Source organism: Phyllobates terribilis, unplaced genomic scaffold, assembly GCF_046119375.1.
Source record: "Phyllobates terribilis strain yellow unplaced genomic scaffold, ASM4611937v1 Scaffold_4__5_contigs__length_816908805, whole genome shotgun sequence".
NCBI classification, from domain to species: domain Eukaryota; kingdom Metazoa; phylum Chordata; class Amphibia; order Anura; family Dendrobatidae; genus Phyllobates; species Phyllobates terribilis.
In genome coordinates, this window is record NW_027362764.1 from 292,960,462 (window position 1) to 292,985,923 (window position 25,462).

The following is a 25,462-nucleotide window of genomic DNA, read 5'->3' on the forward strand; positions in this document are numbered from 1 at the left end:
CATGTACCGGCGCCTGGGAAACAGCGGTACACTTCGTGCTGTTCCCTGCCGCCCGGTGCTGGAGGCAGTTCATACCATTGTCGCCTGCTCTCCCTGCGATCATCAAGAGTAGGCGACAATTATGGGAGTTGTATTCAGTACCCGCTGTGTACGTTGTGTGTAAAATCAAGAATTAAGTTAAAAAAACATTGAGGGTTCCCGCATATGTTTCATAGCAGAGGGAAAGCCGCCCACTGGGGGCTGATATTACTAGTGAGGGAAAGGGGCCATTAGCCCTAAATGTTCCCAGGCTATTAATAACAGCTCACAGGATCCATGGTAACACACTGACATGTGCACAGATCCATTCATTTGAATGGATCTACATGTGTAAATGTCTCCGGTACGTGTGAAAACTGTCACTACACGTACCGCAAACACTGATGTGTGAAGAACGGCTTAATAAGGGTGTAATTAGAATTTTAATCCCACAGGTATGTCACTGATTGCTTTTCCATTGGACTGTGTGGAAATGAAAAATTACATCTGTTGCAATAATGTGTACAGCAATACAGTATATAGTCATGCTCTACTATTTGAGCTTATTCTGAAGCAGGCCTCAGAAGGGAAGGAGCGCAATTTATGTTAGACCTCAATCACAGATCAGTGTATTTCACATAAGCAAAAACAATGATACCGGTATCATCAGTGTTTTGAATCTGTGTGTCATCAGTGTTTGGTCAGTGTATCATCAGTGTGTCATAAGTATTTTTCACAGATGGATGAATAAATTACAAAGCTTCTCTTATACTTTCTAGTAAAACACAGACAGCACATGGATGGCACACGATACCATCAGTGTGCTGTCCGCGTTTTTTCATGGACCCATAGACTTGTATTTGCACTTTTCATCCGTGCTACTGGAAAAAAAATGGACTTGTCTCCATGAGTCTTGCACATACACTGACATGTGAACAGTCTCATAGACTATAATGGGTACGTGTTGTATGTACGAAGAACATGGATAGAACACACTCATGCAACACACGCGCACGTCTGAGTGAATTTTTACCCAGTACAGATTTTGCTTGAATAGTTTGCAGGTGCCATTTGTACAGCCTGTGAGGTGCCAGAACAGTGACCCTATTTAACTAATAATGCCCCTCAGGAAATAAATCTACAAGTGTTTTATACATCTTACATTTGCATCTAACAGCAGAGATCAATGCTCCAATTCCTGCTGTAAACCCCTTAAATGCCACTGTAGAACACGGTTAAGTTGCTCAATCCCCCCAGGACCTGATAATGACGTGCCAGCGGATTTCCATAGTATTGCAGTAAATAGCGTAAGATATTTTTTGGAAAGAAAAACTCCTCCCATCAAAGTTTTTATCCTCTTAATATATTGCAGTCATCATATTATACAGCACTGTGTACTTACTGTACAATTGCTCATTTTGTCTTTCTACCCAGTAAATTCTTCTCTTTTCCCTGCTCTATGTTGAAATAGGAAGTCTCTTGTCCCTGCATTTATCATTTCCTTCAACTCCTGACCCGCAAACTGCCATACATGTGCGGGGCCGCAAGTTCCGCTCACCGTGCTGAATCGTGCAGTGACTCGGTCAAGATGGCAGCTCTCTCTGACAGAAGACCATTCCTGCATGTCGTCACAAGGGGCTGTACCGCCCCTGTTTCAGTGATCACTGTGATTGACCAGCCAATTGCAGTGTTTCAGCAATAAAGTTTAAGCACCACTCCAGCGTTTTTTTTTATTGCATTGTTGGAGTGGTGCTGTAAATGTAAGTCCCATGCCCTCTGTCTAATACTCACCTTCCAGCGTTTTCATCTTTTTATACCGTCGCTCCTCTCGGTCTCCTGTGAAAAGTGACCTGCTCGCAGCTGCAGAGCTGTGCAGAGGTCACTTTACAATACAAGTCTATGAGAGCCTCATAGACTTGCATTGCGCTCTTGTGACATAGCTTCTGACTTCCGGCCAGTCAAAAGCTGCGCTCACAAGATGGCGCAGGGGGACCAGAGCAGCACCAAAAAACTGTGAAGACACTTAAAGCACCACTCCAGCACTGAAAAAAAAATCCAATGTGGCACCAATCATAACAGTGAAAATAGATGGGATCATCACAACATCACCTCTGTTTATTAACCCTTTTGGTGACGATTGGCTAATCAATACTTATTGACCAATTTGCGCCAAAAGGGTTAATTTAAAATAATATCGCTGCTCTGCATGCCATATTTCTGTCAGATCTGGCATACAGAACGGTTGTGTAGACGCCCTCTATATCTGTGAGAGAGATAATTGGTGGCCAGTGGCTGCCACCCTCCTGCGATCTATTCTAACTTGCTGTGCAGTGCTGCGCTTTGGGTTGCCTGCTGTGTGACTGATTTGTGAACAGCAGTTCCCAATCCCTGTTGCAGCTCCCCCTTCATCCCCCAGATGTTTTATGATGAAGGAGAATCAATTCGGATAGATCTATAGGGTGAATCCAACAAAGTCTCCCAGTGGAACCACTTAGTAGCTAATTTATTCCTCTCCTCATGAGAGAGAGCAATCAACATCTCCATTTGCTGTGTTGTGGCAACTTCTCTAAACCATTCCTCCACGGAAGGAGCTTCTGGAGATTTCCAGTGGGCAGGAATTATGGTCTTGGCAGCCTGTAACAAATGTCTCAAAAGAGATCTTTTGAAGCTGGACCTTGGCATTGGAAGCATAAACAGGAGGATGGCTACAGGTTTGTTAGTATTCAATACCACTTTAACCTCCTAGATCACCCCAAGCACACCCTTCCAGAAGGCTATTAGGGCTGAGTAGGACCACCATATATGGACCATAGTACCCTCACATGTTCCACAACGCCAGCATAAACTCGATATGCCCTTATACTACCTGTGCAGAACCGAGGGAACTCGATACCATCTGGAGACTATTTTATAGTTAGTCTCCTGTGCTTTGGTTGCAATGATAGATTTGTGTGATAAGTGAAAACACCTATTCCATTGGTCATTCGTAAATTTTAAATTTAGTTCTGATTCCCAGGCTTTGCAAAAATGGGGGAGGGTTTCCAGTTCTGGAGCTAGAAGAAGTTTATAGAGGGTTGAAATAGCGTGATCTGTTTTAGCAGGAGCAATACATGATTTTTTGAATGCAGAAAGTGGGCGGACAAGTTTGAGATCGTCGGCTAGGGAGCGATAGAAATGTTGCAGTTGTAGATATTGGAAGCTATGGTGCTTCGTAGGAACTTTATCCTTTAAGATTGCAGTCAAAGGAAGCAATGAACCCTGGGGAGCAATTTGATTAAGACGTAAGGGTTTTATTTCAGTACTATTTAAAAATGTATTGGTGGAAGCTCCCGAAGGGAATTTTGGATTGTCCGTTATGGGGAGTAGTGGGCCATTATAGTCAATCAGCGATGTTGCGTGTTTAGAGGTGTATAAAATTTTTAGAGTGTGGTTTACTTGCTGATCAAATTTTATCCCTGCTAACTTTCTAACAAAAAAAATTATGTCTCAAAAATGATGCTGATGTAAAGTAGGCATGTGGTAACTATTATTTATCTGTTTTGTGTGGTATAAATATCTGGTTAAAGGTCATAAAAATTCAAAGTTTGAAAATTGTGAAATTTTCTAATTTTTTGAAACATTTTCAATAATTTTCATAAATAAACGCAAACCGTATCGACCAAAATTTACCACTAACATAAAGTACAATGTGTCACGAAATAACACTCTCAGAATCACTGGGATATGTTGAACCGTTCCAGAGTTATTACCTCATAAAGTGATGCTGGTAAGACTTGTAAAATTGGCCTGGTCAGGAAGGTGTAAAAAGGCTTGGCTCTGCTCTAGTTTGCTAGAGTTACATGATGTTCTCCTTACTTTTAGACCTTTTAAAACATACTTTAGTATAAATTAATACGGAATATAGTTTGTTCGTCTTCAAACAATGGGGAACTTTTTTTTATTAAGGAACAATTACACCTTTTATATAATTTAAAACAGCACATTACTGAATATAATTACGAAAAATGCTTTTTAAGTATACCTTATTGAGTGCCTACAGATTCTGATTGTAGAAAAGTTATTTTATTTAAATTGTCCTTTAAATAAAATAACTTTTCTACAATCAGGGTTATATTCATTATAGCATAAAATAATTAACAATACAAATGTTATATTTAGTAATAACTTTCATATATAAACGTTTCTTCTAGTAAGAAAATTAAGGCCCCTGCTCCTCCTCCACCAATACAGTCTACCTCCAAACCACAAATGGAACACATGTCATCAACAGAGTCCGAGGGGACGGGAAACGAAATCTCAGAAGAAGCTAAAGAAAATCTGCTCCATAGAACGGTGGATCTTACAATATGTTTACCAGACGGGCAGGAAAAAACAGTCACTGTTGACGGCAGGTAAATCAATGTGCTGACTAGATTTTTGCACCCTGCTTAAAATCATATCACGGCTGTGTTCACATCCACATCAGAGTCTTGAAGAATAGCACTGTGACCAGCTCAACAATGGAATTTAGCAAACCTTATTATAAGTTAAAATATCATAAGAGAAAACTCCAAAGTCAGCTCACCTCCCGGGAGTCTACTGCACGGAGACTGCGGTGCATCAGGGGTATTTCAGAAAAGACAAATGATTTCCAGCAGCAGAAGGATTGGTTAAAAAATCCAATATTTTATTAGAATAAGTATAAAATTGAAAAGCAACCATTCCCCCCACCACCACCTATAAATTTAAAAAGTCTAGGAGATGCGTTTCGGACGCATGTCCTTAGTCATGGAACTAGAGTCTAGTGCAATGACCAAACACATGTGTCAGAAACGAGTCAGCCAGACTTTTTAAATTTATAGGTGGTGATGGGAATGGTTGCTTTTGGGTTTTATACTTACTGTACTCTAATAAAATATTGGATTTTTTACTGATCCTTCTGCTGCTGGAAATCGTTTGTCTTTTCATTGGTGGTATCAATGAATATGGCAGTGCTTCGTGGTTTTCATTATAAGCGAAAACCACAAGTTAAAGGGAACCTGTCACCAAGTTTTTCCCATATAAAATAGGGCCAGCACCTGTAAGCCCTATGTGACAGCATTCTAGAATTCTTTCTATATGTTCCCAAATGCACTCTCCATAAAAATAACTTTTATTATGCCCACCTAGGGGGCAGTCTGGTTTGATGGGCGTTGCTAGTCTTGATCCAGCGCCACCTCTCTTCTTGTTTCGTGTGCATAACGCTTCTACTTCATCCACACAGTGTCCTTGGCACCGCACTGCTGCGCAGGCACACTTTTTTGCCCTGCCGAGGGAGGGCAGAACAAAGCATTGTAAGGTGCATGCGTGGGGAAAGGCCAAAGAATGCCGGCACATGCACACTACAATACTTTACTCTGCACTCGATGAGTGCGATACCAAGGACACTGTGTGGATGATGAATAACATGTCACCCACACAAAGCAAGAAGAGAGAAGGTGCTGGATCAAAACCAGTCACTCCCATTGGTCTAGACCGCCCTGTTGGTGAGTATAATAAAAGCTATTTTTTGTTTTATGGAGTGCACATTGGGGACATATAGACAGCATTCCAGAATGCTGTCACATAGGGCTTACAGGTGCTGGCCCTATTTTATATGGGAAAAACTGGTGACAGGTTCCCTCTAACTGTTTCCTTTACTGCAGAAACCTTGTATTATCATCTCTGTGTTCCACATATGAAGCCATACATTTTTGATATAGCACAATCTGTACAGAAGACATCCTAATAAAGGTCCAGAATTTTCAGAATTAGGTGTGTTCAGATATGCAGCATATCTGGGTGTAAAATCAAATGCATATTACCGTACTGGATGAGAATATCCGCAGCTGAAATAAAGTGCCTTTGTGGATTTGACATCAGCAACCTGCCAATTTATGCTATGGATATTCTCAGTACATTTCTACAGAGTAAACTGCAGCTAAATCTTCACAATTTAGTGAAGAATTCGATGTTCTAGATTTGAATAACCGATGTAGAACATTTGCAGTAGATACGTCCTGTGTGGACGTATTGTTAGACTACATTCCCACAATTTGGTGAGTTTTTCATGTTGCAGATTTTTTGCAGCATTTCTGCACCAAGTAGCTAAGGTTACTTTCCCATGATGATCTTTTAGTGAGCATTTTTTTTTTCCCTAAAGCAGCTTCGCTGGCAAAACCTCAGCGGTTGCGCTGGTGTCTAAATTTGCTCATACTCTAACAAGAATTGTATGGTGAATATTAAATGTCTTTGTCCCATCAGTTGGAGTTATGGCGCCAGAACATGGCAAACGAAATAAGATTATTCATTTTAATACTAGTCAAAGTGTTACTCTCTGCACAATTATCCGTATAAAAAACACTACCATATCGTTAAAGAAGTGTTCCCATTTATTTATATCCAAACATAGGACCCACACCCATCATCGAGGCAGGCAATGAATAGAGGGATAGCATGGCACTCTCACATCTTACACAGTCTATTTATTAATGGGAGTTATGGAAACAAGTGTATAGGGACTCATTCATAAAAGTCTAGGAACTGATAAATTCATGTATCCTGCTAAAATGTTAGCATATTGTATAGTGTAAGATAAAATCTGATATGACTCGAAAGCTAATAACTTTTTTCTGTTCAGCCTGACTAGTAAACACGTGCTGAACCTGGGAAACATTGGAAAATGAGTTACTAAATTAGCTGCTTACGCAACCCAGAGCATGGGTGCTACAGTACCACACCTTGTTTCCTAATTTATCTAAAGATCTGTGCAAGCACAGTGTACATTCAGTTGTCACATTGCAACGCTTCATGAATGTCCTATGTTATGTAAACCCAAGTCTAGTTTGGAAGCTCAGACAGTAATATGAATGTTGTGTCCTGGCACATTAGGCAATTGTAAGTACTGTATGTTTGGCAAAAAAAATCTGTTGTTGGAAAATGATTGCTGCACACTTAGTTACCTGTATGAAGCCATGACACCACACAAGTATGGCAAGTTGTACCACACCCAATATATATTAAAGGGGTTGTTCTTCAATACTATGATTCCTCTTGTAAAATAAAAACATCTCATACTCACCTTCCATACCGGCAGTGTTCCAGCTATGTCAGCGCCAGGTCTACCGAGGCTCGCATAACATGGTTATGCCACGTGAGCTCTGCACCCAAACTTTAGCCACTATGGAGCAGCTGTGCTCTCACTTCCTTCGGACACACCTTGGGCTTCCAGGGAAGGTGTGAGCACTGCATCCCATTACAAGTGACTGATAGGCTGCAGGACTAACATGGCATAATAATGTCACACAAGCCTCTGGAGACCCAGCAACAACATTGCTAGTATGACAAATATGTTTAAGGTTTTTTTTTATTTTACAAAGGGAAATATAGTATTTAAGAAGTGATTGTCAGAGTAGTGGACAACTCCTTTAAGACTATGTTCAAACTTTGCAGCATCTTTATGCCGCAATTTTCCAAAATTGTTGAAAAAAACATTAAAGTGCAATCATGTTCACAGCAAAAAAAAACACAATGTGAGCATAACATTTGAAGGCAGCTTTAATATATCCTGGATGTGGTACAAATTTCCATACTTGTGTGGTGTCATGGCAAAATACAGGAAATTATGTGTGCAGTATGATCCAACAGAATTAGGGGAATCATACGGAAATGTGATTTCAAGTATGTGTTAATCGAAAAGAATTAAAATGTAAGTGCATATGTAGCACCCCGAGGACTCGGCTGCTACAGGGGTATTGCACCTCGATCCAGAGGTGTGGTATTCCACTCCCGGGTAAGGATGGAGTGTGGGACTGAGCTCAGCTAGCTGCATGCACTACACTCATCCCATTTCCGGGGGACAGAACAACGGTACTCCCACCAGATAGATGTGCAGGTACGACAGCGTCTGTCCCTGGCTGGAGTGGGAGGGGGGGAGGAACATCCCAGTAGTGTAGGGGCAGATAGGGGAGGGACTCTGGGCATAGAGGTAGGAGCCCATTGGGTGCTAGTCACCTGGGCTCACACATAGAGGGAGTATATATGGTGGGCACCATCTAGAGACAGGGAGAGCTGAGAGAGTGAGAGGGAGAGTTCAGCCAGGAGGGCTGACAGGGAGCTGTGGCTCCGTCTGGGCCCAGCTCCAGGGCCAGGCCTGTAGTGGAGAGGAGGAGGAAGAAAGGCCCAGAGACGCAGGACAAGAGGGAACCCTGAGATCCCACAAGTTAACGGGTGAAGGGTTGGCAGATCAGGGTACCGGATCCCAAACTGGTGGAGGCTAATGATCCTCAGCCAGGAACCGGAGGTCGTGGTCAAGTTTTGGCACGACCCTCACCACATCCACCAGGAAGGCACACCACGAATAGGGTCAGGAAAGCCAGAGAAGGTTTTACCACCAAGAGGCCCGAGGGAGCCGGACAAAGGTGGATCCCTGGTGGGAACGGCCAGAAGGAAGGAAGAGAGGGGAGCTCAGGACCACGCTCTGGACTGCCTGGGAGTTGGCCGAGTCCCACACCTGGTGGACGCAGCACGGCTCGGGTGGTCACTCAAGGCCGGAGTGACCAGAGCAACACCTGTGAGTAAAAACCCTGAAACTGCATCGCATGTCTCTGAGCTTCCTTGCTGCACCATCACAACCACCATCTTCCACATCTGCTGCCCTGAGGCCATACCCCTCCCGTTGGGGGTTATACCATCCTTGCTGCACAATCCTACCACCGGCCTCAGCGGTCTGCTCTGCAGCGGCGGCCTCCTAGCCGCAATAAACGGGTGGCGTAGTCGACACTTAAACAACATCTACAAAGACTGCCACACACGTAGTTTGACCACCCTGGGCACGGACCGGGTCACCGCCACAAGGACTACTACCCCTATCCAGATCCGGCTCCGGGTGTCCCTTGAACATGGCCCAGGGGGCGCGTCAACTTTGGCGTAGTCGGCAGGATTACGTGCCTGCAACCACCGGGTACTGCGTGCCTGAAGAAAAGTTCATATTTACCGTAAGAAGAAGTCTCCCGCCGGTTCCGGAGGGTCCCCGCCATCGGACGCCATCTCGGGTCGTTTCCCGCCGTTTGCCCGCCATCTGCAGCCTTTTCCCGCCATCCACGGAGTTTCCCGCCATTGGGAGACGATTCCCGCCATCTGAGACGATTTCCCGCCCTGGCAGAGCGGACGCCATTATGGGCGTGCCAGAGGGTGGCAAGAGACCACCTCCCATCGTGGGCCTGGTCCCAGAAGAGCGCCAAAAGCGGAGACCGCCCCCACCAGCAGAGACTGCAATGATAGAGATGTCCATCAGAGCGAGGGGTCTGCCCCTGGAACTGACAATCACCAAGTGGCCCCGGGACCACCCTCAGGAGGGGCGGATCAAGAACAAAAGAGAGAGGATGGGTGCAGCCTGGAGGAGTCTGGAAAGATCGCACCCGGAGATGGAGGGAGAGTCAGGCAGCACCGACCCTCTGGTCAGGAGCCTGTTGCAGGCCGCCACCCCAGAAGGCCTGGTGGAGATCCTGGCACAGCTCCCCAAAGATCGGGAGCATGCACAGACCGCGCTGGAGGGCTTGGCTCGGAAGATGGCCCGAGTGCAGCAAGAAGTGCTGACAGAGTGGAGCAGAGAAATGGCCCTGCAGGCTGGAACCCGCCAGCAAAGGACGCCACCCGGGACGAGGAGTCTGTCTGCCTCTGAGGATGGTGCAGGAGGGACGAAGGCCGGAGACGATGCCGTGGAAGGAGCTGAAGAGATGGAAGCAGGTAAAGGGGACGTTACTACCCCAAGCCTAGAAGCCGTAAGCCTGCCCCAGCTCCCCGTCGCAGAGCCCGAAATCCCACCGACCGTGCCCGTTGCTGCACCGCCACCGCTCCGAACTAGGCCTCAAGCGGCAGGAGCCGCGGCCACGCCCCCTGAGACGTCACGCGCCTTAACCCTGAGCGCGGCCAAGCAGGAAATGCCACCGGGCTGGTCGCAAGGCCGAGTGCCCCCGGGCGCCGCCGTCTCCACAGTACCTTTCACCTTTAAAGTGCCACTGGCCTGGTCGCAAGGCCTGGTGAATCCGGGCGCCGCTACCACCACCGCGCCCTCGACCTCCACAGTGCTGCCCCTAGGCGAAGACCTATTTGCGCAACATACTTGCCCGGATGGGCAGCCCTTTGAGTGGCCACCGGAATACCTCAATTCCCGATTCCGGAAGGAATGGCCCCTGTGTGAGCCCCTGATCCCGGCTCCGGCACCCGCCAAGATCACCCCAATCCCGTTAGAGGAGGCGCAGTTCGCATGGGACCCCACCGGTGAAAACCTCATGGGGTTCACCCAAGAGACCCGGGCGGCCGCAGCCCAGCGTGCGGAGTGCTGCCGACAACAACTGGAGGTCTTCAACAAAGAACGGCGAGAGAGGCGGATCCGCGAGGAGCGGCTGCAGGTCCAGAGCGCGGAGCAGAAAAGCCGGACCCGGAGAAACCCCCGTGCAGCCCACGGTCCCCGCGCCACCGGGACTGTAATCAAGTTCCAACTGGAGCACGGTTGGGGCTTTATCAGGGATCACAAAACCCCCGGCGACGTCTTTGTCACCCGCAGGGATGTCGAATCTCACCTGCCGGAGGGACACCGCGGACGTGACCTTTACCTGGGTGACGAGGTCACCTTCACCCGGCATCAGTGTGCCAAAGGACCGTACGCCCTTCATGTGCACCGGCTGACGGAGGAAGAGCTGCGGTATGAGGAGGAACAAAAGGACCCGGACGGGTTTGAAGATTACCCTCAGGAGGAGATAAGGAGAGGACACCGCTGCTGAAGGGAAGTAGCATAAAGAGAACTGTATATAGTTACCCGTAGGGGTACTTGATATGATGCAAATCAGAGTGTGGTCCCCGTTGGGACTAGTGTGAACTGTTTGCTGTGTGTCCCTATCCCTGAACAGGCTGAGGACTGTGAGCAGCCATCCCTCTTCCCCACAGGCTGAGGACTGTGAGCAGCCATCCCTCTTCCCCACAGGCTGAGGACTGTGAGCAGCCATCCCTTTTCCCCACTGGCCGAGGACTGAGAGCGGCCATACCCTGTAAATAGCTGCGCTTCCTAAAGCGCCCCCTACCGGTTTTATAGGAAGAACTGATTTTCTTCTAGTGACTGTTGCACTTTACCCGGTCATAAGTTGCACCGTGACCGGAGGAACAAGAACGTTTTATATGAAAAAGTTTATATTGCTAGAATGATATATAAGTTACCTGTCATATTATATTCTGATAATGTTTTATAATGTTTTATATGTTAGTGTGTACTTTAAAAATTTTGTATGTTTTGGTATGTTTTATTCTTTTACAGCCCGAGGACGTGCTGTGATTTACCAGGGGGGAATGTAGCACCCCGAGGACTCAGCTGCTACAGGGGTATTGCACCTCGATCCAGAGGTGTGGTATTCCACTCCCGGGTAAGGATGGAGTGTGGGACTGAGCTCAGCTAGCTGCATGCACTACACTCATCCCATTTCCGGGGGACAGAACCACGGTACTCCCACCAGATAGATGTGCAGGTACGACAGCGTCTGTCCCTGGCTGGAGTGGGAGGGGGGGAGGAACATCCCAGTAGTGTAGGGGCAGATAGGGGAGGGACTCTGGGCATAGAGGTAGGAGCCCATTGGGTGCTAGTCACCTGGGCTCACACATAGAGGGAGTATATATGGTGGGCACCATCTAGAGACAGGGAGAGCTGAGAGAGTGAGAGGGAGAGTTCAGCCAGGAGGGCTGACAGGGAGCTGTGGCTCCGTCTGGGCCCAGCTCCAGGGCCAGGCCTGTAGTGGAGAGGAGGAGGAAGAAAGGCCCAGAGACGCAGGACAAGAGGGAACCCTGAGATCCCACAAGTTAACGGGTGAAGGGTTGGCAGATCAGGGTACCGGATCCCAAACTGGTGGAGGCTAATGATCCTCAGCCAGGAACCGGAGGTCGTGGTCAAGTTTTGGCACGACCCTCACCACATCCACCAGGAAGGCACACCACGAATAGGGTCAGGAAAGCCAGAGAAGGTTTTACCACCAAGAGGCCCGAGGGAGCCGGACAAAGGTGGATCCCTGGTGGGAACGGCCAGAAGGAAGGAAGAGAGGGGAGCTCAGGACCACGCTCTGGACTGCCTGGGAGTTGGCCGAGTCCCACACCTGGTGGACGCAGCACGGCTCGGGTGGTCACTCAAGGCCGGAGTGACCAGAGCAACACCTGTGAGTAAAAACCCTGAAACTGCATCGCATGTCTCTGAGCTTCCTTGCTGCACCATCACAACCACCATCTTCCACATCTGCTGCCCTGAGGCCATACCCCTCCCGTTGGGGGTTATACCATCCTTGCTGCACAATCCTACCACCGGCCTCAGCGGTCTGCTCTGCAGCGGCGGCCTCCTAGCCGCAATCAACGGGTGGCGTAGTCGACACTTAAACAACATCTACAAAAGACTGCCACACACTTAGTTTGACCACCCTGGGCACGGACCGGGTCACCGCCACAAGGACTACTACCCCTATCCAGATCCGGCTCCGGGTGTCCCTTGAACATGGCCCAGGGGGCGCGTCAACGAATAAGTGGTTCATGCACAGCAGAAAATAAATAATCCTTTAGTAATCGAGGTAGTCTAAACTAGAGACTCTTTGTTTATGGATTGATACCGTCAGTTAAGATACTGTCACTTTGCATCCATTGCTTTAGAACACGTCATGCAAAAGAAAGGAGCACTTCCTTTTCAGCTTGGCTTCTGTATTGGCAGAAATATCAGCTGTATCCTCATTTATTCAGTGCTTCTGGCTTCATTCCCAGTTTTCCCTAATGAAAATGTGAGGATTATTCTGTGACACTTTCAGTTCAATCTGATATGTGTCATTTTAACAACTCAGGTCTTTTGCTTAGTTTTGTGCAAATAAAAATATAGCCAGTTTAAAAGTAAATAAAAAAGTAATAGAATTCCTTAGCAGTTCTTTGGTCTTATGGTATGATTTTCGCAGACAGCTCTTTAATTTCCAGTCTTAGTTTTAAGTATCATCCTGTAAATAATGGAAGCAGGGCTCAGAGACTGATTACAGAATGTTGCTAAGAATAGCTGGCAGAGTATCGAGATTTTAATCATTATGTGGCTTCTCCTCTAGTCTCTAGCATTCTCTAGTGAAAGTCAATTTAACTATATCACAAGTTGCACAAAACACCCAACATTGTTGGTTGTATTTAATCCTTTCACTGCAAAGGGTTTTTTGACATTTCGCTCGAGACCAGAACAATTTTCATACTTTTGAAGTGTACAAGTAAAACTTCAGAAAGGAAAAAATATATATCAGTGGTGCTCCTGGGAATAAAACCGATAGGTCTGCAGCGAATTTAAACAAAACCACAATTGTCTAAAAATTACAAATTAAATAAATATAATAATTCGCGGTGAGCTGTCGGATAAAAAGAAGGGGGAGTAGATTTGTCAATAAAATAAGTTTATTCGAAGCAAGTTAAAATGCATAAATAGCGCTATTTAAAAAGTCATTATGAATGTGTCCCAAGAGGTAGATAGGTTAAAGTCCGAATTGATAGTAGCCAGTCAGTGTTATCAGAGGGACCATAGATTATCAATAATTCCTAGAGGGGAAAGAGAGGAGGTGTATCAGTTAGGAAATGTTATTGCTCTTATTACAGAGACTGGTGAAGAGGGATAATTACCTTCCTCGTATAAGTGTGTTCCTATATTGTTTATTCTCGCCGGGAGTGATATCCAAGTGGCTAGAATATATAGGTACCTATTGTACAAGAAATTAAAAAATATTTTTAATAGAGTTATAATTATAAAATAATATCTTATGATTTTTATGATGTTTAATCCAACAGGATACCTGGTGTAGAAGTTCTCTATTTCTTATAGATAAAAAAGGATCTTATTGGAGGTAGAGCAGAGCGCTTAGTTTTCCTAGAGGGAAGTAGAAAATGGTGACTAAACTAAGATAAATGCAGTTTTCTTACTGATGAAATAGGTAGGAGGACCCAATATGCTGTCAGCAACTAAGAGTGTCAGACAGATTGGTCTTATATTACCCAAAGATAATGTATGTCCAATAAGTACGCTTATGGGTAGGATGTGTTCCCAATGTAGGAAGTAGTAGGTACCTCTAGCGGACTTAAGTATTAATCCTTATGGCGATGAAAGTCTTACCTCCTGCTCAATATAGATGATTGCAGAGGTCAGCAAGAATGCGAGCATAGGTGCACGCTGCGGGTACTGCTGTTATCCTTGAATTACATAGATAGTATTGGTTTACCTCGTGGGTTGTTGAGCGGCAGGAGGAAGCAGAGCCCCGGCCGGTGGCTCTATGCTTCCGACGGTACAACCTCGTTGGCGCGCAGACTGCAGTGAAGCAGGCGAGACGAGTAGGACCTTGCGTGACGTCACTAACACGTGATGATCATGTGATTGCTCAGGCTACGGAGCGCTGAGAGAGCCAATTCCGACGCGTTTCGGAAACGAACGGTTTCCTTCCTCAGGGATGGCTCTCAATGGTATACCTGCTGTTTTATATGCTTTGTGGGAAGCCATTGTGAGAAGTCCTTCAGTCCAAGTAGAAGGTCCTTCAGTCATTGAACGCGAATAGTTCAATCTCGCTATTGAGACCTTTTGGTCTCAAAGTATCCATATTAAAAATCCACTGGCTTTCAATTCTCGACATGCATTTAATGTAGTCCCCTTGTCGCCAGTGTTTGGGGACAGTTTGGATGTCGATCACTTGGGTGCCAATAATCCTCCCCCCATGTTTCGTAGTATAATGTCTGGAGAGGGGATGACCTACAAATTTGTTTTTAACGTTTCTAAGGTGCTCATTGATTCTTACATACAAAGGGCGTTTAGTACGGCCAATGTATAACTTATCACATGGGCATTTTAACCCATAGATCACTCCCTTTGTACAGCATGTGATGAAGTCAGTAATTGGAAGTTCAATATTCTGATTTTTAATAGTTTTATGTTTTTTCAATGGTAAGCGTTTGCAAACAGAGCTTTTGTGACATGGGTAAAAACCTGTACGGTTATTTGGGTGGGAACGTTCTATGTTTTGGGGATTGGTTTTTATCGGATTTTTTACTGATGGAGCAATTATGTTCCCAAGGTTATTAGCTCTTTTAAAGACGAATTTAGGTTGTGGAGGTATTAAATCCCCAATGAGTTTATCCTCCTTCAGGATGTTCCAATGTTTACGGACACTTTTTTTTTAAAATTTTTGTATTGGCATTGAATTGGGTGATGATGGGAATATCTGCCAAAATTTCTTGATTTTTTATATCCTGATTCGTTTCATCATATTTGACTTTATCAGTTAGCAGATTTTCACGCCATAGCTCCGAGATAGCTTTTTGGGTAGCTTCTAAAAATTCCTTTTTGTAACCTTTGTCCAAAAATTTGCCGGTAAGTGTTTGCGCCTCCTCCTCAAAATCAGTTTTCCTTGAACAATTCCTATATATTCTCATATATTGGCTTCTTGGGATGTTTAGTAGCCAATTAGGGAGATGGCAACTGTCTAAGGGTATATAACCGTTAACGTAAGTAGGTTTAGAGTAAGTACGTGTAAAAAGTTGGTTTTGTTCAATATAGATATCAATGTCTAGGAAATTAACCTGCTATTTGCTTACATTAGAGGAGAATTCAAGAAAGAATTCATTGACATTAATTTCCAATAAAAAGTCATCAAGTGACTTCTGGTCTCCGGACCAGATGAAGAAAATATCATCAATGAAGCGTTGCCAGAGGACCAGATTCGCACGTAGAGCCCCACCTGGGTAGATGTAGAGATCTTCCCATCTACCTACGTATAAATTAGCATAACTGGGCGCGAATCTGGTCCCCATAGCTGTACCCCATTCCTGTGTGTAGTAGTTCGTCCCATGTTGAAAGTAATTGTGGGATAAGATAAATTCCATACATTCTTTAATAAATGTAATTTGTTCTGGGGGGGTATTGCTCAGTTTGTTGAGAAAATAAGCAGCAGCCTCACAGCCTTTTTGAGGTTGTATCACTGTATATAGTGATGATATGTCAAGAGTTCCTAGGATGTAGTTGTCTTTCCAAGTGATCCTATTTAGCATGGTTAGGATATGTTTACTATCTTTAATAAAGGCCGGGAGTTGAGGGACAAGATGCTGCAGATGGAGATCAATGAATCTGGAGAGATTGGATGTAAGACATTGGATCCCAGAGATAATAGGTCTACCCGGGGGATTTTTAAGGGATTTATGGATTTTTGGGAGGTAGTAAAAGACGGCCATTCTTTAACCTAGCCCACCATCAGATTGCACCATTACCAAATACTGAGAACATCGATCATATCAAAGAATCACTCAAAACAGTTGAACAGCATCTTTTAAAGGAGATGCGCGATTTATGGGAGATAGCCACTTTAGAACGGTATCTTGCCTTTGACACCATTCCAGCTGGACTAGTAGTCTCCAAACCACTATCGGGTGATATTGGGGACCCAAACACCCTCCTAGAGTAGGAAACTATGTTTAAGTCTTTTTCAAGACAGGCTGTTCAATTTATAATAGATAAAAGGAAAAAACATTTAATTGAGTCCAAAGTAGAAATATCCAAACTACATATGGAAATTAAACCATATCAGAATCATCCGGAGATTATTAATCTATCCAATAGTATTAGAAACAGGATACAACAAAAGGAAAAAGAAATCATCCTAAAAAAAACAAAAGAAATTTGGTAGGGATGCTATTCCTGAAGGCAGATCTCACCCACAAAGGAGGGTTAGCATCATCTTTGAAACGATTGATCAGATTGATGCTACACCCTCAGATGTTACACTATCAGATGATCGATTCTCAGTATACCCCACCTCGGAGATAGACCCCCAAACATCCTACCAACATACGACACAATCTCCCCAATTACCAGATAGAACCAATTTACCCGCTACAACCCCCCCCACCCTCATAGTACTACAAATACACAACACACTCCGGTGACTACACGAAATAGATATCATCTCTTGGAAAGCAGCTCGGCTACCCCACAGCCAGATAGTGTAGATCCAAATAATACAATCACACCATTACAGAATGAAATAATAATTAATCGCCCACAGGTTCGCAAAAGGATAATCAACTCGGATTTTTTTCTGATGGTACCAAGAAAAAACGGAAGAGGGGCGTCAGGGGGGGGGGGGGAATTCACCAAAAAGATGAAAAAACACCACCAGGAGATAAAAGCACACGATCTTAACATTTTTAATATTAGCCGCTACCCTCTCAAAAGTAATGAAATAACTTTACTCAATAAAGTCCTGAAATATGCACCCTCTTCTAAATTTAACAAATTTCAGGCGTTTGTAGGTATCAAACAATTTATGAGGAGACTTGCTATTAAGAAACATTTTCTGAAAAAACAACCCCCCTACAGAACTATCACCCTCCGAATTCTTCCCCCACGCCTTATATCCACACTGACCTTAAGAATAAATCAAATTTTAATCCACTTAATGAGTACTCTGAGTCCTTCCAAAGTTTTCAAAGGAATGTCACCAACGACATTCGCCTTGTCAGTGACAAGAAATGCCGTAAGTTTAAAAGCAACTTAACTTTACTGGAAAGGAAGGCTATCAAACAACTCCAAACTAATCAGGACATTGTTATTCGTCCTGCCGATAAGGGGGGAGGGATAGTGATCCTGGATCAAGAACAGTATCAACATGAAGCCCACAGATTATTAAGTGACTCACGTACTTACAAATTAGTCAAAGAAGACCCTACCCCACTATACAAGAAGGAGATGAAAACCCTCACTATAAAGGGATTAAACCTTGGGTTTATTAATAGACAGGAATTCGATTATATCAATATCCCCCATCCGAGAATGGCCGTCTTTTACTACCTCCCAAAAATCCATAAATCCCTTAAAAATCCCCCGGGTAGACCTATTATCTCTGGGATCCAATGTCTTACATCCAATCTCTCCAGATTCATTGATCTCCATCTGCAGCATCTTGTCCCTCAACTCCCGGCCTTTATTAAAGATAGTAAACATATCCTAACCATGCTAAATAGGATCACTTGGAAAGACAACTACATCCTAGGAACTCTTGACATATCATCACTATATACAGTGATACAACCTCAAAAAGGCTGTGAGGCTGCTGCTTATTTTCTCAACAAACTGAGCAATACCCCCCCAGAACAAATTACATTTATTAAAGAATGTATGGAATTTATCTTATCCCACAATTACTTTCAACATGGGACGAACTACTACACCCAGGAATGGGGTACAGCTATGGGGACCAGATTCGCGCCCAGTTATGCTAATTTATACGTAGGTAGATGGGAAGATCTCTACATCTACCCAGGTGTGGCTCTCTACGTGCGAATCTGGTCCTCTGGCAACGCTTCATTGATGATATTTTCTTCATCTGGTCCGGAGACCAGAAGTCACTTGATGACTTTTTATTGGAAATTAATGTCAATGAATTCTTTCTTGAATTCTCCTCTAATGTAAGCAAACAGCAGGTTAATTTCCTAGACATTGATATCTATATTGAACAAAACCAACTTTTTACACGTACTTACTCTAAACCTACTGACGTTAACGGTTATATACCCTTAGACAGTTGCCATCTCCCTAATTGGCTACTAAACATCCCAAGAAGCCAATATATGAGAATATATAGGAATTGTTCAAGGAAAACAGATTTTGAGGAGGAGGCGCAAACACTTACCGGCAAATTTTTGGACAAAGGTTACAAAAAGGAATTTTTAGAAGCTACCCAAAAAGCTATCTCGGAGCTATGGCGCGAAAATCTGCTAACTGATAAAGTCAAATATGATGAAACGAATCAGGATATAAAAAATCAAGAAATTTTGGCAGATATTCCCATCATCACCCAATTCAATGCCAATACAAAAATTTAAAAAAAAAGTGTCCGTAAACATTGGAACATCCTGAAGGAGGATAAAATCATTGGGGATTTAATACCTCCACAACCTAAATTCGTCTTTAAAAGAGCTAATAACCTTGGGAACATAATTGCTCCATCAGTAAAAAATCCGATAAAAACCAATCCCCAAAACATAGAACGCTCCCACCCAAATAACCGTACAGGTTTTTACCCATGTCACAAAAGCTCTGTTTGCAAACGCTTACCATTGAAAAAACATAAAACTATTAAAAATCAGAATATTGAACTTCCAATTACTGACTTCATCACATGCTGTACAAAGGGAGTGATCTATGGGTTAAAATGCCCATGTGATAAGTTATACATTGGCCGTACTAAACGCCCTTTGTATGTAAGAATCAACGAGCACCTTAGGAACATTAAAAACAAATTTGTAGGTCATCCCCTCTCCAGACATTATACTACGAAACATGGGGGGAGGATTATTGGCACCCAAGTGATCGACATCCAAACTGTCCCCAAACACTGGCGACAAGGGGACTACATTAAATGCATGTCGAGAATTGAAAGCCAGTGGATATGGATACTTTGAGACCAAAGGGTCTCAATAGCGAGATTGAACTATTCGCGTTCAATGACTGAAGGACCTTCTACTTGGACTGAAGGACTTCTCACAATGGCTTCCCACAAAGCATATAAAACAGCAGTTATACCATTGAGAGCCATCCCTGAGGAAGGAAACCGTTCGTTTCCGAAACGCGTCGGAATTGGCTCTCTCAGCGCTCCGTAGCCTGAGCAATCACATGATCATCACGTGTTAGTGACGTCACGCAAGGTCCTACTCGTCTCGCCTGCTTCACTGCAGTCTGCGCGCCAACGAGGTTGTACCGTCGGAAGCATAGAGCCACCGGCCGGGGCTCTGCTTCCTCCTGCCGCTCAACACCGCTCAACAACCCACGAGGTAAACCAATACTATCTATGTAATTCAAGGATAACAGCAGTACCCGCAGCGTGCACCTATGCTCGCATTCTTGCTGACCTCTGCAATCATCTATATTGAGCAGGAGGTAAGACTTTCATCGCCATAAGGATTAATACTTACGTCCGCTAGAGGTACCTACTACTTCCTACATTGGGAACACATCTTACCCATAAGCGTACTTATTGGACATACATTATCTTTGGGTAATATAAGACCAATCTGTCTGACACTCTTAGTTGCTGACAGCATATTGGGTCCTCCTACCTATTTCATCAGTAAGAAAACTGCATTTATCTTAGTTTAGTCACCATTTTCTACTTCCCTCTAGGAAAACTAAGCGCTCTGCTCTACCTCCAATAAGATCCTTTTTTATCTATAAGAAATAGAGAACTTCTACACCAGGTATCCTGTTGGATTAAACATCATAAAAATCATAAGATATTATTTTATAATTATAACTCTATTAAAAATATTTTTTAATCTCTTGTACAATAGGTACCTATATATTCTAGCCACTTGGATATCACTCCCGGCGAGAATAAACAATATAGGAACACACTTATACGAGGAAGGTAATTATCCCTCTTCACCAGTCTCTGTAATAAGAGCAATAACATTTCCTAACTGATACACCTCCTCTCTTTCCCCTCTAGGAATTATTGCTAATCTATGGTCCTTCTGATAACACTGACTGGCTACTATCAATTCGGACTTTAACCTATCTACCTCTTGGGACACATTCATAATGACTTTTTAAATAGCGCTATTTATGCATTTTAACTTGCTTCGAATAAACTTATTTTATTGACAAATCTACTCCCCCTTCTTTTTATCCGACAGCTCAGCGCAAATTATTATATTTATTTACAAGTAAAACTTGTATAATTAAATATTAACTTTATGTTAACTCCTAGTAACTTCATTCAATTTAGTGTCAAAGTATTTTTCTTTTAAAAAAATGTATAAAAAGTGATAGTAGTGGTAAAAGTTTGAGCCAAACAGAAAATTACAGACGCCAGTGGAATGTGCCATCAGCATTTTTTTTCACCAATTGAAAAAATGTAAAGTTCTTTTTCAATATTTAAATTTGTATATAATGGTATAAAATATGAAAAATGATGAAAAAGGTTTTGATATTTTCAACTTTTAAACATTGGGGGATCAGCTGTTGAAATTTGCCATGAAAACCTAGTGTAGTGTTAATTTGCAATACGTCTGCAATAAATGTGAGCAGGATCTGCTCTCATGTGTCTGATGCGAGCAGACAATGCCCCCTTGGAAGAAGCGTGGTGAAACGGTGTCTTCGGGGTGCAGCTCCAAGGTCCAGGGATATTTTCTCCTTCCTGCTGCAAGAACTTTGATTCTATGTGCTTTCCTATACTGGAGCTCTTCTTATCCTTCTGATACCTTTAATAGGGCTATTGTGCCTTATAGGGCTATTGTGTTATACTTAAACTTTGCTGCTAGGCACTTGCACTTTACTTATTTCCATTTTTTATTTATTTATTTATTTGGATAATATGGGCAGCAGTATCCATTTACTTAGTGTTACAAAAATCAATCCTTTGCCTTAAACCCTAAATAAAGATATATAACGATATTTATAAGGAGTAGGTAGATTTGAACAACCTTTTTTTGGGTTTCCAATATATATTTATTACGAGTCTATGTATTTCAGCATCTGGTCGGATCCTGTATTATAATTCCCTGTTGAGCTGAAAAATGCATTCTCCTGCTTATTTTAAATTGATGTTCTTTTAATCTTTGATCTAAATAAAATATTATAACTTTATCCTTCTTTTTTTGTCTAGACTCCTGTGTACCCATTTCCGTGAGTGTGTGTGTAGACTATGCACTAACAAGCTTGCAGTAGCCTGTTGACCTAGATGTCGTCATGACGACCTCGGGTCACCATGGCAACGATCAGGCTCTCGCAATGATGTCGCGGGGGCGCCGATTGGAGGGAATTGGTGGGGATATGAATCTTTTATTGCTCTTCTCCAGTTTTCTTGCTATCAGCATCGGAGAAGTGAGAGCCGCGCGCTGGCCAACAGATGTAAATTCAAAATGAATACTCACTTCTCCCCACCCCCATCTCTCGGCACCGATTCAGTAAAAATTTTCACAGGCACCGAGATGTGAGTGGAATTATGAACGTAGGGAGCATTGAACATTAATTTTGAATGTACATATGCTTAGCTCGCTTGGCTGTGTGCTGTTACCATCCATTTCAGCGATTTTCCAGTCTCCCCAGCCCTCCCGGTTGGGTCTGCCAGAAAAATACTTGAGTTTCCCATTGACTTCCATTATACTCGGTACTCAAGTTGAGGCCGTCCGACCTGCTCGATTCGAGTACCGAGCACGTAAGCATTTTAATTTTCAATCATTACTAGTCATCAGTGATCACTGTATTATCTGTACCCTTACATTATATACTTTGCTCAGAGCTCCTTTGTATAATATTACTGCTGGTCACTGTATTACCTGTATAATTACACTATATACAGAATTCTATACTATATGGTGGTAATATGTGTTCCTGTCATGATGTGGTGTGGTATTTGTCCCATGTATGTGGTATCTTTGGTATATTGTTCTTGGTATTGTTGATTGTGTCGTGTATGGAGATCACTTGTTATCTCTGATATCAATATGGAGAAGATTCTATATTTCCATTAGAGATTAAATACTTGCATGTTTCTGACTGTCCTGTAATGTACTGTTACACAGTGGCAAAGATGCATTTACAGGGGTTCTCCAATGAAAACAAGTAATCACCTATGCACAGGAACTTTTATCCCCATTAGAATGGAGCAGTATGTTCCACTCGACCACTAATTCATTTATCCCCTAAGTGGCTGCCGAGCACTGTGCTAAGCTTTTCTTGCAGCCCCAAAGAGGATGACTGTAGCTGTGGTCACATATCCGACCTGCCGCTCCATTTTAAAATGGGGATAAAAGTGCTAAGTCAGGCATAAAAGTTCCAATCCGTGCGGTTCCCAATGATCAGACTCAACCAGGGTCGGACTGGGGCACCGGGACATCTGAGAATTCTCCGGTGGGCCCAGGTCCTCAGCGGGCCCCTGAGCAGGACGCACTTGGGCTCCTGGTTAAGCTCCGCACTGCAAGGGCCCGGAGGGTCAGGAGGGACCTTGCATTGTGGCTGATGAGGGCAAGGGAGCGATCCCTCCAGCTCCGCTGCCGTCAGGAGGAAAATGGCAGCGGAGCGAAGGGATCTGTCCTCTGCTTCCTGCCCGGCGCTTCCTCCCTGACACAGGCTCGCGCTGCTTGATTACGTCATAATGCAGCTCGAGCCTCTGTTAGAGAGAAAGATGCCGGGCAGGAAGCAGAAGACGATGCTGCGGGGGAGCGGGCTGAGAGGTAAGTGTTTTTTTTTTAAACTAATACACTGGACTGGAGATGGGGGGAAATGGGGACAGCAATGGTGATGGAGGAGGTGGGGGGAGATGAGGGAGAGCAACGGTAATGGTGGGGGAGATGAGGGAGAGCAATGGTGATGGTGGGGGGAGATGAGGGAGAACAATGATGATGGAGGAGGTGGGGGGAGATGAGGGAGAGCAATGGTGATGGAGGAGGCAGGGGGAGAAGAGGGAGAGCAATGGTGAAGGAGGAGGTGGAGGGAGATGAGGGAGAGCAATGTTGATGGAGGAAGTGGGGGGAGATGAGGGAGAGAAGTGGTGATGGAGGAGGTGGGGGGAGATGAGGGAGAGCAATGGTGATTGAGGAGGTGGGGGGAGAAGAGGGAGAGCAATGGTGATGGAGGAGGTGGGGGGAGATGAGGGACAGCAATGGTGATGGAGAAGGTGGAGGGAGATGAGGGAGAGCAATGGTGATGGAGGAGGTGGGGGGAGATGAGGAAGAACAATGGTTTGGGGAGATGAGGGAGAGCAATGGTGATGGAGGAGGTGAGGGAGATGAGGGAGAGTAATGGTGATGGAGGACATGGGGAGGTGAGGGAGTGTGATGGAGGAGGTGGGGGGAGATGAGGGAGAGCAATGGTGATGGAGGAGGTGGGGGGAGATGAGGGAGAGCAATGGTGATGGTGGGGGGAGATGAGGGAGATCAATGGTGATGGTGTTGGGAGATGAGGGAGAGCAATGGTGATGGAAGAGGTGGGGGGAGATGAGGGAGAGCAATGGTGATGGAGGAGGTGGGGAAGATGAGGGAGAGCAATGGTGATGGAGGAGATGGGGGGATGAGGGAGAGCAGTGGTGATGGGGGAGGTGGGGGGAGATATGGCATGGCAATGGAGGAGGTGGGGGAGGTATGGCATGGTGATGGAGGAGGTGGGGGAGATATGACATGGCAATGGTGATGGAGATGGTGGGGGAAGATATAGCATGGTGATGGAGGAGGTGGGGGTAAATATGGCATGGCAATGATGATGGAGGAGGTGGGGGAAGATATGGCATGGCAATGCGGGAGGTGGGGGGAGATATGCATGGTATGGTGATGGAGGAGGTGGGGGGAGATATGCATGGCATGGTGATGGAGGAGGTGGGGGGAGATATGCATGGCATGGTGATGGAGGAGGTGGGGGAAGATATGCATGGCATGGTGAGGGAGGATGTGGGGGAAGATATGCATGGCATAGTGATGGAAGAGGTAGAGGGAGATATGCATGGCATGGTGATGGAGGAGGTGGGGGGAGATATGACATGGCACTGGTGATGGAGGAGGTGGGGGAGATATGGCAATAATGATGTGGAGAAGGTGGGGGAGATATGGCAATGATGATGGAGGAGGTGGGGGGGAGATATGGCAATGATGGAGGAGGTGGTGGGGGGGAGATATGGCAATGATGATGGAGGAGGTGGTGGGGGGAGATATGGCAATGATGGTGGAGGAGGTGGGGGGAGATATGGCAATGATGGAGGACATATGACAATGATGGAGGAGGTGGGGGAGATATGACAATGATGTAGAAGGTGGGGGAGATATGACAATGTTGGAGAAGGTGGGGGAGAGCAATGATGGAGAAGGTGGGGGAGAGCAATGATGGAGAAGATGGGGGAGAGCAATGATGGGGATGAGAGGGAGCAATGATGGAGGAGGTAGGGGGAGAGCAGTGATGGGGATGGGGAGAGCAATGATGGAGGTGGGGGAGAGAAATTATGAGGAATTATTTGGACGCTATATGCTGTTAATATCTGGTTTGGTCACGGTGTGGTGGTATTTCTCCCATGTATGTGGTATTATTCGGTCACTATATGGTGTAATATGTGGTCTGGTCATGGTGTGGTGGTATTTCTCCCTTGTATGTGGTATTATTCAGTCACTATGGGGTGGTAATATGTGGTCTGGTCATGGTGTGGTGGTATTTCTCTCTTGTATGTGATATTATTCATTCACTATGTGGTGGTAATATGTGGTCTGGTCATGGTGTGGTGGTATTTCTACCTTGTATGTGGTATTATTCAGTCACTATGTGGTGGTAATATGTGGTCTGGTCATGGTGTGGTGGTATTTCTCCCTTGTATGTGGTATTATTCAGTCACTATGTGGTGGTAATATGTGGTCTGGTCATGGTGTAGTGGTATTTCTCCCTTGT

General features: G+C 44.7%; 1 protein-coding gene across 3 annotated transcripts in view; it reads left to right on the plus strand.

The window, feature by feature from the left end:
- The window catches only part of COBL (cordon-bleu WH2 repeat protein), a 694,630-nt gene that overhangs the window by 256,379 nt on the left and 412,789 nt on the right, over positions 1-25,462 (plus strand). For all 3 annotated transcript variants that reach the window (XM_073678323.1, XM_073678322.1, XM_073678324.1), the window contains one exon: positions 4,209-4,409. In XM_073678323.1, coding sequence (XP_073534424.1) covers positions 4,209-4,409 — 201 coding nt within the window. The remainder of the gene's footprint in view (positions 1-4,208; positions 4,410-25,462) is intronic.